This window comes from Dendrobium catenatum, unplaced genomic scaffold (genome assembly GCF_001605985.2).
Source record: "Dendrobium catenatum unplaced genomic scaffold, ASM160598v2 fragScaff_scaffold_728, whole genome shotgun sequence".
NCBI lineage: Eukaryota > Viridiplantae > Streptophyta > Magnoliopsida > Asparagales > Orchidaceae > Dendrobium > Dendrobium catenatum.
This window is the reverse complement of record NW_021319190.1, coordinates 52,864-64,673: the sequence shown is the minus strand read 5'-3', so window position 1 is coordinate 64,673 and position 11,810 is coordinate 52,864. Positions and strand designations below refer to the sequence as shown.

The following is an 11,810-nucleotide window of genomic DNA, read 5'->3' as shown; positions in this document are numbered from 1 at the left end:
ATTTGGTACATCACATGATCTATCATCCATGTTTTAGCCTGGACGACCTATAATATTTAGAATCTAATGTTAATTTGAGTAGCTAAGTCAACTGATATAAATTAGTTATTTATCTCTTCAATGTTTATTTATTTACCTAAGCCAAGGCAGTGGCTAATATGCATATGACTTCTTTATTAAGGTTTGTGGTGTTGGTTTAATTGATTGTGATGTTGGCTGAGTGGCTTCGTGAACCGCTTATACAGTTTGAGTAAACTAGGTTGCCGCATCGATCATCATTGTGAGGAGTACAATAATATTGAGAGTTGGGGCAACAACACCGTGATGGCTAGCATAGTGAGATCCTCTAAGCTTGTCAATAACTATTATTGGCTGAAAAGGAAGGAGGAGATGAGGATAGGGGTGTCAATTCGGGTCGACGGGTCGGGTTCGGGTCGAATCCGAGTTGAACTGGTTTTAAACGTGTCAACCCGAACCGACCTGTTTTCGTAAACGGGTCGGCTATCTCAACCCGGACCCGACCCGCGCGGTTGCCGGGTTGACACGACCCGACCCGGTTACTTAAAATACAAGCGGTAGATGGCAGTGGCAGCAGGCTTGGCGGTGCAGTGGCAGCAGACGCGTAGCGGTGGACCAGAGGCACCGTGGCCAGCGATCTGTCGAAACGAGTCGCGACTGAACCGAACGGCCGAACCCACGCGAGCGGCGAAGTTGAAGCGTTACGCGAGCAGGCTCTGCCGCGCTGGCACGCGAACCGGGCAGTCGACGCGTCGGGCAGCCGGGCAGGGATGCGTCGGGCAACCGGGCAATCGACGCGGGCAGCCGGGCAGGGACCATTTTCGGGTCATTTTCGGGTTCCGGGGTCAGTCAACCCGAACCCGACCCTATCTTTGAAACGGGTCAGTTTACTAAACCCGAACCCGACCCGTTTCATAAACAGGTTGACCCAAACCCGAATTTTTCCGGGTCAGGTTTCGAGTCGGGTAAAAAATTGACACCTCTAGATGAGGACATGGTTGAAGGGGAGATAAGGAGAAGGAGGTGGGAGAAAGCTTTTCGTTGTTTGATTGAAAGAGAAAGGAGGAGGCGTAGGCAACTGTGAGAAGAAAGCATGCAATGCCTAACTCTAAACATCTACTTAAATCGTGAGTGAGTAAAGGCAACAAATAAAGAGCAGAAGAAGCCATGTATGGAGATGGATTTTGTGGCTAGGGTGGATCGCAAATCGCAATATGTGGAGTCTTTGCATGAGTTAGGGCCGAGTCCAATCCCAATAAGGTTCATTTCATCTAATCAGTTCGGTTATTATATTTAACATCTAAATTTTAATATTTATATAATATATAACTTCTTAACTCCATTAATACATTATCCAAGTGAGCATTTTCGTGGTTTCTTTCATGGTAATGATGATTGTAGTGGCAAGTGGGACCTGAAGAAGAACCTGCAAAGGTTAGCGAAGAGATAAACAGAAGTAAAACAACAGAAAGAAGTTCTTGGAGAGTATTGCATTTTCATTGTATTCTTGATTTCAAGTTACAGTGGGTTATATAGAATTGGTTTGATAAGGTTTGTTGGGTTGTCAGTGGTCGTTAGGATTCAGCGGCAGGCACAGATGTCAGGCGTTCGTGGAAATCATTTCCCTGAGTATGTTGTATCGTCGATGCACTTTATGTTGTGCCAACAGCCCCCCTCAAATTGATCATCGGAGCACAAGATGGTCAATTTGGATCGGAGATCAGTGAATCTGCATCCGGTGAGAGGTTTGGTAATGATATTTGCAGGCTGATCAATGGAGTTTATATGAGAGACTATGATCGCTTGGCGCTGTATATGGTCACCGATGAAGTGATGATCGATCTCAATGTGCTTCGTCCTGACGTGGAAGATCAGATTGTTTGATAGCGCAATGATTGAGATGTTGTCACAGAAGATCTGAGTTGGATTGGTTTGTGGTGCTGAGAAATCATGTAGAAGATGACGTAGCCATATTACGTCGGAAGTGGCAGCAGCCAATGCACGATATTCCACCTCAGTGGAGGATTTGGCTACCATTGATTGTTTCTTAATGCTCCAGGAAATGAGGTTTGAGCCGAGATATGAGCAAAACCCAGTGATTGATTTGCGATCTTCTGTGCTTGCTGCCCAGTCGACATCAGCGAAAGTAGTGAGGAGCAGATTGCCAGCAGTGATCGGTAGCCCATAGTTTTGAGTGCCTTTAATATAACGGAGGAGGCGTTTTAGTCGTTTGAAGTCTGAAACTGTTGGGCAATGCATATGTTGGTAGATAACATTTGTTGCGAAGGCAATGTCTGGCCTGGTTACTGTGAGGTACTGAAGGGATCCTGCTAATTTCCTGTAGAGAGTAACATTGTCGTAAGGAGCCATACAGAGGCTGTTTTGGATTCCATCGGTGAAATTGGGGTGTTGACAGGTTTAGATGAATCAATACCTGCTGAGTGAATGATATCCCTGGCATAATGTGACTGGTGAAGAAACAGGCCAGTAGTTGTTTTCTGAATTTGAATGCCAAGGAAGAGATCTATGTTCTGCATTTGTTTCAGACTGAACGTTTGTTGGAGCTGGGTTAGTAATCTCTGCATTGTGGGTGGATTATTGTCTGAGAGTAGAATGTCATCCACGTATGCTAATAGATAGAGAGTAGATCCCTTTTGATTGTAAAGCAGCAATGACGAGTCTACTTTGCTGAATTGGAAGCCGAAGGAGATGAGAAAAGATGTCAATTTGTGAAACCATTGCCGTGGGGCTTGCTTCAGCCCATAGATAGCCTTCTCGAGTTTGCAGACGTGATGAGGGAGCTTAGGATCAATGAAGCCTTGAGGTTGAAGCATGTAGACATCTTCTTGAAGATCACTATGGAGGAAGGCATTGTTGATGTCAAGTTGGTGAATGGGCTAGCCTCGGTGAAGAGTAATGATGATCAGTATACGGATGGTCGGAATTTTAGCTACAGGACTGAATGTTTGCTGATAGTTTATGCCTTGCTGTTGTTTGAAGCCCTGAGCTACAAGCCTGGCTTTGTAGCGGGCAATGCTGCCGTCCGGGTTGAGTTTAGTTTGGTAAGTCCATTTACAGCCAAGGACTGGAGTGTCTTTAGGTGGTGGAGTGAGCCGCCAGGTGCCCTATTTTTGAAGAGCCATGAATTCAACTGGCATTGCTTGACGCCAGTGGGGAAGTTGTACTGCAGCAGTATAGCTGGTCGAAGTAGGATTGTTTTTAGATACAACAAGTAGATCAAAGATTTTTCGTGGTTTGAGGTGGCCAGTTTGAAAGCGAGTTAACATGTGATGTGTAGGCGCGGGAAGAGGAGAATTTGAAATTTGAAGCGGTGGAGAGTTGTGGGATGAGGTGACTGGTTGTGAAATGGTCGATTCATGAGGGACAGTGAGGGAGGAGTTTGTCGGGTTTGTAGGGGGGACGAGAGAGGATAATTGTGAAGGAACTGGTGTTGGGATAAGGAGAAGAGGAGGAGTTTTAGGTGGGGTTGACGGAGGTGTAGACTGAGTCGATGATGTGAATGGAAACTGTTGTTCATCGAAAGAGACATGTCTGGATATGTGAAGCTTCTGGTTTTGGGGATTATACCATCTTTAGCCCTTGTGTGAGATTGAGTAACCAAGGAAGATGCAGGGGTGAGATCTTGGTTCAAGTTTGTGTGAGGTTTGTGGTTTCAGCCAAGGAAAAACACAGACACCCGAAGACTTTGAGGTGGTTGTAGGAGGGAGGTTTGTTATGCAGGAGTTGATAGGGTATAGAATTATGAAGTGCTGAGGTGGGAAGTCTGTTGATTAGGTAGTTTGCTGTTTGAACAGCTTCTGCCCAGAAGGCGGCTGGTAGGGAGGAAGCATGCAGGAGAATGCGAGTCATCTCAAGGAGATGCCGATGTTTTCTTTCTAAGACACTGTTCTGCTCAGTGGTGTAGGGACAACAGAACTCGTGATGGATTCTCTGATTGAGAAGAAAGGTTTTGAGATCATGGCCTGTGTATTCGCCACCTCCATCAGAACATAAGCGTTTAATGTTTGCATTAAATTGAGTTCGGATTAAATGGTAGAATTGCTGAAACTTGAGAGAGGTTTCATTTTTTGTATGCATTAAGTACAACCAACAAAAATGTGTACAGTCGTCAATGAACACTATATAATAGCCAGAACCTGAGAGAGATGAGATTGGAGAGGGACCCCAAACATCAGTATTAAACTAAAAGGAGTAGTTACATGAGTAGTTGTTTTAGGAAATGATAGTTTATGGCTTTTATCCACTTTACAAGAAGTGCAAGAGAAATCTAGTAGCTTAGTATTGCTGGAAGGTAGAAGGCTGGATAACTTGGCCATCGCACAGAAGTGAGGGTGACCCAGGCGAGCATGCAAAGAGCAGTTGAATCGCGTTTGGTGTGAAGAGCACGAATGGATGTGGAGTGAGGGAGCCGAATTGGATTGATCCCATCCTGATTAAGGCCATGGAGCAGTGTTATGTTGTCCTGTAGATCCTTAAGAGTGAAACCAGTGGAGTCGAATAAGATGGAGCAGTTATTGTCTTTTGTTAGCTTAGAGATGGAAAGTAAGTTGTGAGCAAGAGAAGGAACGTGAAGTAGATTGTGCAATTTTAGCTTACGAGAAGAATCATGGAGAGGTAGGAGAACAGATCCTAAGTGATGAATGGGTATAGATGACCCACTTGATGTAGAGATTGAGTCCTATCCATGATAGGGAGCTGGATACTGCAGATTAGCAATGTCTGGTGTCAAATGTGCTGATGCTCTTAAGTCGAGCGCCCAGTCAGATGCTGTAGAGGAGTTGTTAGTCGGCATTTGGGTGAGCAGAGCTCGATTTGCACATGGCGCCGGAGTGTAGGTGGAATTGTATCGATGCCAGCAGACCGTGGCAAGATGACCAGATTTACTAAAAATTTGGCATACAGGTCGTTCAGTAGTTCTGGGCGCATTGAAGTTGGCTCTGGTTGGTGAGTTATTTGAATTGAATGGAGCTCCTCTTCCCCTGTTTCCTCAGGTGCTGACATTGCGGCCTCTTCCTCTGGAGGTATAAAGAGCCTGTTGGTCGGAGGAGGGGGTGAGATCTTGCTGCATCTCATTTTGCAGATTAATCTCTTCACTGCGGAGCAGTGAATAGAGAGATTCAAGAGTGACAAGTAGGGGAGAAATTCTAATGGCTGCTTTGAACGGGTTGTATGAGGCTGGCAGACCTTTGAGAGTGTATAGGATAATGTCCTCTATTTCTATGTGGCTTCCCGCAGCTGCAATGTTATCCACAAGGGATTTAATTTTGGCTAGATACTGCGAGATGGTATGGTCTTTCATCTGAACATTAGGCAGCTCATTTTTCAGCTGAAGGACCTGAGATCTGTTGGTTGGCTGCAGTTGCAATTCCAGGGCCGTCCATATCTCGTTGGATGTCCTGAGATGCAGGATGTATGGAAGCATTGAGGCGGAGATGGTTGAGAAGAGAGTTGATACAAGATTTTGATCCACAAGCTTCCAAAATTTGTAATATGCATCGTTGCCATCGACTGGAGTGGGTGGGCAAGGTAGCGAGCCGGTGATGTAGCAGTCAAAACCGTTGGCCGTAAAAGCTTGGTAAATCTGTAACCTCCATATTTATCAATGGTGAGTTGAGTATGCACAATGGCTTTGAGGTTGGATATTAGGAATTTTAGGGAGGGAGGGATGACTGTGGTCACCATTGTTGAGGCCAGAGTAGAAGTTGTTATGGAATGGGAAGAGGAGTTCTGTTCCGTCATTGTCGCCGGAGTGAGAAGATGAGCCCAGATTCACTGCTCTGATACCATGAAGAAGAACCTGCAAAGGTTAGCGAAGAGATAAACAAAAGTAAAACAACAGAAAGAAGTTCTTGGAGAGTATTGCATTTTCATTGTATTCTTGATTTCCAGTTACAGTGGGTTATATAGAATTGGTTTGATAAGGTTGTTGGGTTGACAATGGTCGTTAGGATCCGGTGGTAGGCACAGATGTCAGGCGTTCGTGGAAATCATTTCCCTGAGTATGTTGTATCGCCGGTGCACTTTATGTTGTGCTAACAGTACCAAAAAATCGACTCCTAAATTCGGAAATACGTATTTTTCCAACAATACGTCTACGTTCCTTCAGTTTCTTACGAACATTATTTTGTCCCTCTCTCTCTCTCTCTCTGAAAGTTATAAAAAAAAACGTCAATTTTAAAACGCAGGACGCTGCGGAGAAAGCAGAGACTTGGATTCCCTTTTTTATTTTTCTCTTCAACGGCGTGCGTATGAGCCAAAGCTGTCTTCATCTTTGGAAAAAGATCGACAGACTTACATAAAAAGGAGCTTCTTTTAAGTTTTTAGCCGAAGTTCAGGCACCAAAAAACCCCTTCCAACTCGCTAGTAAAAGGTGCCGATTTGTTAATCTTTATTGATTTTATTTGTGGTTTTTTGTTCTTTTGGGAAATGACCTGGAGGCGACGGCTGATTTTGTTTGACCACGGGAGTTTTGCCTTTTCATTGTCTTTTTTTTTTTTTTTTAAGTTTTGAAGATCTCCGTGAAGATTTAATGGTTTAGGCTGTTTTTTGGTGCTACTGGGGTATTCTTAGCATTTCTACATGATCGTCTTTCTGTTTTATTTTGTGTTTTAGCTAGAAAGTTTACCTTTTTTTCTATATTCAGAACCCTAGGAGCATCCCTCCAAACTCATCTTCTTCCTTTTCATTGCCATTTGAAGTAATTGTTATGGAAGAATTATATTTTATTTTTGCCGCTAGTTTCTTTTTTAACGGCCGGATTTTTTAATTTTACACTGGCTTTTTAATTTTAGTACATCCCGTCCACATAAATTGAGCTTTTTTTTGTTTGCCCATTCCTGAATAGTATGAGCCAAAAAAAAGTTTAATTTTTGTGGACAGCTTCTGTTTATCCATTCGGGGCCTGTGGTACGGATGGGAAAAAGTTTGGCGCAAGATATCTTCAGATGGGTACATAGAATTTATTTTGAGATAAATAAAATTAAAATTTTGTATTTTACTCATTTCAAATCTCCAGATCAAAATTTTGGTTCTAAATTTTTCCTTATTTTTATGCATCCCTCCACCTTTCAGTTGGTTGTTGTTGCCTCTTTTTGATTGAAGAGGTATTTAGCTTCAGTTTTCAGTTTTCAGTTTTGTAACGGTTATTTTTTAGCAGATTGCTGTATGATAGGGGATTCAGTCGTATTTTATGCTCATTTTTTTAATCAAGCTGTTCTAATTTGCTTGATTTGAGCAAATGATAAATTGGTTCCTTTTTTTTCTTTCTGTTCATTTGTTCTCTGGTACTGAAATATGTAATTATTTTTCAGGCAATTGTTGGTGTCTTGCAAGAAGGCTGAACAATGGGTGAAGTAGGGCCAACTATCGCGAAGGATGTCACTGAAGTAGGTTTCTGAAATTATTTGGTCTCATTGATCTTCTCATTTTCTTTGTTATTAAATACTAATGACCATTTTTGTATTGGTTTTTGTCATTATAAAGTTGATTGGTAAAACTCCTTTGGTGTATCTCAACACTCTTACCAATGGCTGCCATGCTCGCGTTGCTGCTAAATTAGAGATGATGGAGCCATGTTCTAGTGTCAAGGATAGGTAAAGCTCCTGCCTTCTTTTTCAAATTTCATTACCCAGGTAAGACAATTTGGTAATATCTCTGCAAATCTCAATCGATTGGATTTCTATGGTAGGATTGGATATAGCATGATTGCTGATGCAGAGGAGAAGGGTCATATTGCACCAGGAAAGGTACATTGAACATGGAAATGCTATGGTTTTTTTCTGTTTTGGGTGATAGGACTGTAACTTCAACAGAAAAGCGATTCTTAGTTAATGGAGTTGGTCTCTGGAGAATTTATTGGCCACTTGTTAAATTTACATTTATATGATCCTATGCTGCTGTGGAAGGACTGACAGCTCAAAGTATTTTCTAATGACTACTGGATGATTATTGATGTGGTCGTTTGTTTTAATATGCTGGCAGAGTGTCCTTATTGAACCTACCAGCGGCAACACTGGTATCGGCTTAGCGTTCATGGCAGCTGCTAAAGGATATAAGCTTGTACTCACAATGCCAGCTTCCATGAGCCTTGAGAGAAGGATCATTCTTAAAGCTTTTGGTGCTGAATTGGTCCTGACTGACCCTGTCTTAGGCATGAAAGGCGCTGTTCAAAAGGCAGAAGAGTTGGCTTCCAAGACTCCCAATTCCTACATTCTTCAGCAGTTTGAGAATCCTGCTAACCCCAAGGTACATTTGGACTTCTATCTTTGGGGAATGCTATGGAGATTTTCTGATTAAAATTGGTTTAGTAGATATATCAGCATACCATTAGCCTTATCACAATAATTTTCGCCTTCGGTTAACTTTATGAATGCTTGTTCTCTTTTTATTTCTATTGAGTGCTGCATGAGGTGTGAAATCTATTCTATTCAATTTTTTTTGCTTAATTATTATCCATGTATACCTTACATCTTATGATGGATGACTCATCTTAATTAAAATATGATTAGATTCATTATGATACAACTGGGCCTGAGATCTGGAAAGGTACTGATGGTAAAATTGATGCATTCGTCTCTGGAATTGGCACTGGTGGTACAATTACTGGAGTAGGGAAGTATCTGAGAGAGCAGAATCCTGATATCAAGGTTAGTTAGATATCATCATGTCTTGTCTTACATCCTTTCCTGCATGTGATATTTAACGAATGTTCTTTCCTTTTTCTAGCTTTATGGCGTCGAACCTGTTGAAAGTGCAGTTTTATCTGGTGGAAAGCCAGGTGAATTCTTGCTTGATTTCTTCTTTGTTCTTTGTATTTCATTTTCATTTGTTTTGTTGGATCAATCATCAAGATAGAAATGCGCCGCCAACTCGTTACTTATCATGGATAATTAAAAAGGCCTCTTGTTATATTTAAAATTTGTCAATTTTTGCTAATATGTACTAGCTCCTTCTATTAGCATATTGCCTCTCAGTCCTTAAACTTCTGATGACCTGGTTAGGAGAACAGATGATTTAGATCCGGCTTTGAGGTAGACCTAAAAACTTGGTTAGAAAGTATTAGAAATGACCTTTGTTTATTAAATTTAAATGAGAATTTGACTCTTTATAGGATACAATGGAGAAAAATGATTCATGCAGTCGACATCATGTGGTGGGATAAAGGCTTGATGTTGTTGTTGTTGTTGGTGGTGGTGGATGAAAAATATGTGGTTTCTATTAACTTTTATATAGTTTAATTTATGCAGTTTGATTTCTTTGGTTTCTGTTAACTTCTATATCTAATTTGGTATGTGGTTCAATTACTTAGTTATTTTTGGAAGCTATCTTGCCAGAAAGGGGACTTTATTACTTGCAAATTGCAAAAAGAGAAGAGAGTGCACTAATATTTAGTATATTTGAACTTTCAGCCTGCTCTCTCTTCTATCAACTTCCAAAACTCTCTTTTGTTATGGTCAAACACTTAAGGGTTTATTTGGGATAGTTGTAATTTGTAAAAGTAGCTGCAAAATTGTTGTGTGAAAAATATATATATTTTTTAAAATTGTTGTGGATATTATAGACATTTTTCTCTTTTGAAAAAGTCAGGCAATAGTTTTCTTACAACTACTATATTCCAGCAAATATGTTTGCTAAAAACTCTGGCTATTCTGTCTTTTTCGGCTTTTTGGTGATTCCCTGTATAGTGTAATTTAAGAAAATATAGTATAATAGAGTATATTATAGTGTAATATTGTACAATAGAGTAAGATATGACATAATTATATTATAGTATGTTGTAGTATGTTATATATGTTTTAGTGTTCATTAGTGTATATTATAGGAAGTTATAGTACAATAAGTAATAATATATTACAGTATAATAGTTGGTATAGCTTAGTGTAGCATAATAGAATATATCATATTATTTTTTGGTTCGGTATGGTATGATAGATTATAATATAGTGTAATTTAGTATGTTTTAGTGTAGTGTAATATAATATAGTACCTCGCAGTGAAGTTCACAATGTTATAAATTAGTAAAGCGTTGATTTGAAGTCTAAGATGATTAAGCTTGACTGAATTCATGTTAGGCTCTGGGGCGTAGCACTGAAGGATTTCTTAGTGTGTCATTTGCAGTCAGAAAAGTGAAATAATTTTTTTTGAAAAGCAACAAGAAATCTATAGTCAAATAAAATTATGACATCTGTCTACTAAAAAACTGTAAAAAAAAAAAAAAAAATGCTGCAAAAAAAAAAAAGCTGCCCCAAACAGACCAGAATAATTTGTTACATGTCATTGCATTCTTTTGGATGTAATTTTCCATTTTTATACACGGGGATGGTCTAGCCTAGCACTTGTTTTTTTTTTTTAAGCATTTGCTATATTTTGGTGGTGACTAATATATTATTTAACGTGCAATTACAGACATGCAGCAGCTGCCTTTAACAAAGAAAGTTGGTTGATTTGAATTCTGATTATGTTAGCCTTTTGTTTTTCCTGGCTGCTTGGTTTCATTCTCTTTCTAAAATGTGTTTTCTGCTGATTTTCCTAAATAGTAAAAATAAATTTCATTTAAACAAACATCTACTTGGTGTTTTAAAAACAACTCTCGATAGAAAAGCACTAAATTGGATAAAACTCAACAAATTGAAGCTTCATTTGGGTAGCCTTTTTACTGCTTTTGTGGTAGGAAAGGCTTATAAAAAAATACATATAATTTTTTTCCTCGCTTTTCTTGATATTTGTTTCAGATAAGCTGTTTTTGAAAAAGCATAATAAAAATTGTTGTTGGGAGTTAGCTTTAAAAATTTTTTGATGATGCAAAAAAAAAAAAAAAAGGTCTTTGAGTTGTTATAAAAAGGAATCAGATTTGCAATGCATCTTCAAAACATCTAAGAATCCAAAAGAGTATGGACTTGCTTTTCAAAATGTTTTACAATACATATTTGATTTCTGCGAATGAAGCTGCTCCTATAATCAACTGTCCATGGCTGTGACATTGATTTCTATATTATTGAGATTTATGATGAGCTATTTTGCATCATATATAAGTATGATTGTCGATCTTTATGTTTTTTTGCATAAGATGCCACGAGTCATATTGAATTCAATGTCCTTCTATGTTATATATGTTTCAGGTCCTCACAAGATACAGGGAATTGGAGCTGGATTTATACCTGGTGTTTTGGATGTTGATCTTATTGATGAAGTTGTGCAGGTTAGACTTCAAACCATTTCGCACTTTTTTGGTTGGAAAGTAAGGTTCTTTAACATTGTTCGAGATGAGGGAACATGAAAAGTGGGGTTTTTATAGCTCTTACAGAACTTTAGTGTTTTAGCTGTATTTAGAACGGATCCTTTAGTTATATTTTTTGTTTGAGCTTGCTATTATATATTCCATATTGTTATTTTTGCTTTAATGTTACTTTTTTTTTTTAATGCCTTAATCTTTATCTGGCTGCCACATGTTTTAGCTGTACAGTTTAGGCACATCAAAAGAGGTGGTAAAGTGGGTGTGTGATAGCACTTTAGAATTTCCTTTAGAGAATTTCTTCAACTCAAATTCGCATAGAAAACACTTGGAAGATGATGATAGGAAACACTTGGATTTCCGAGTGTTTCTCACCAACACCCAGCAGATCTAGGAGAAAAACTGCTGTCCACAGCAGAAAATCAGCCCAAAAACAGTGAAATCTGAGAGAAATAGGGAGAAATCCTTGGAAAACAATAGAAACGATTGTATTCCACTAGTAGACAAACAAAACCAAAGCAAGATACAATGTTATTCAATT

General features: G+C 39.5%; 1 protein-coding gene across 5 annotated transcripts in view; it reads left to right on the top strand.

The window, feature by feature from the left end:
- Positions 1-6,236: 6,236 nt before the first annotated feature.
- The window catches only part of LOC110094379 (cysteine synthase), a 14,259-nt gene continuing 8,685 nt past the window's right edge, over positions 6,237-11,810 (top strand). The window contains exons 1-8 of one of the 5 annotated variants that reach the window (XM_020819603.2): positions 6,237-6,374; positions 7,350-7,424; positions 7,522-7,631; positions 7,727-7,784; positions 8,020-8,283; positions 8,547-8,684; positions 8,764-8,815; positions 11,157-11,236. In XM_020819603.2, the coding sequence (XP_020675262.1) occupies positions 7,383-7,424; positions 7,522-7,631; positions 7,727-7,784; positions 8,020-8,283; positions 8,547-8,684; positions 8,764-8,815; positions 11,157-11,236 (744 nt within the window). In that variant the 5' untranslated portion in view covers positions 6,237-6,374; positions 7,350-7,382. The other 4 variants (XM_020819606.2, XM_020819605.2, XM_020819602.2 and 1 more) reach the window with 4 other exon arrangements.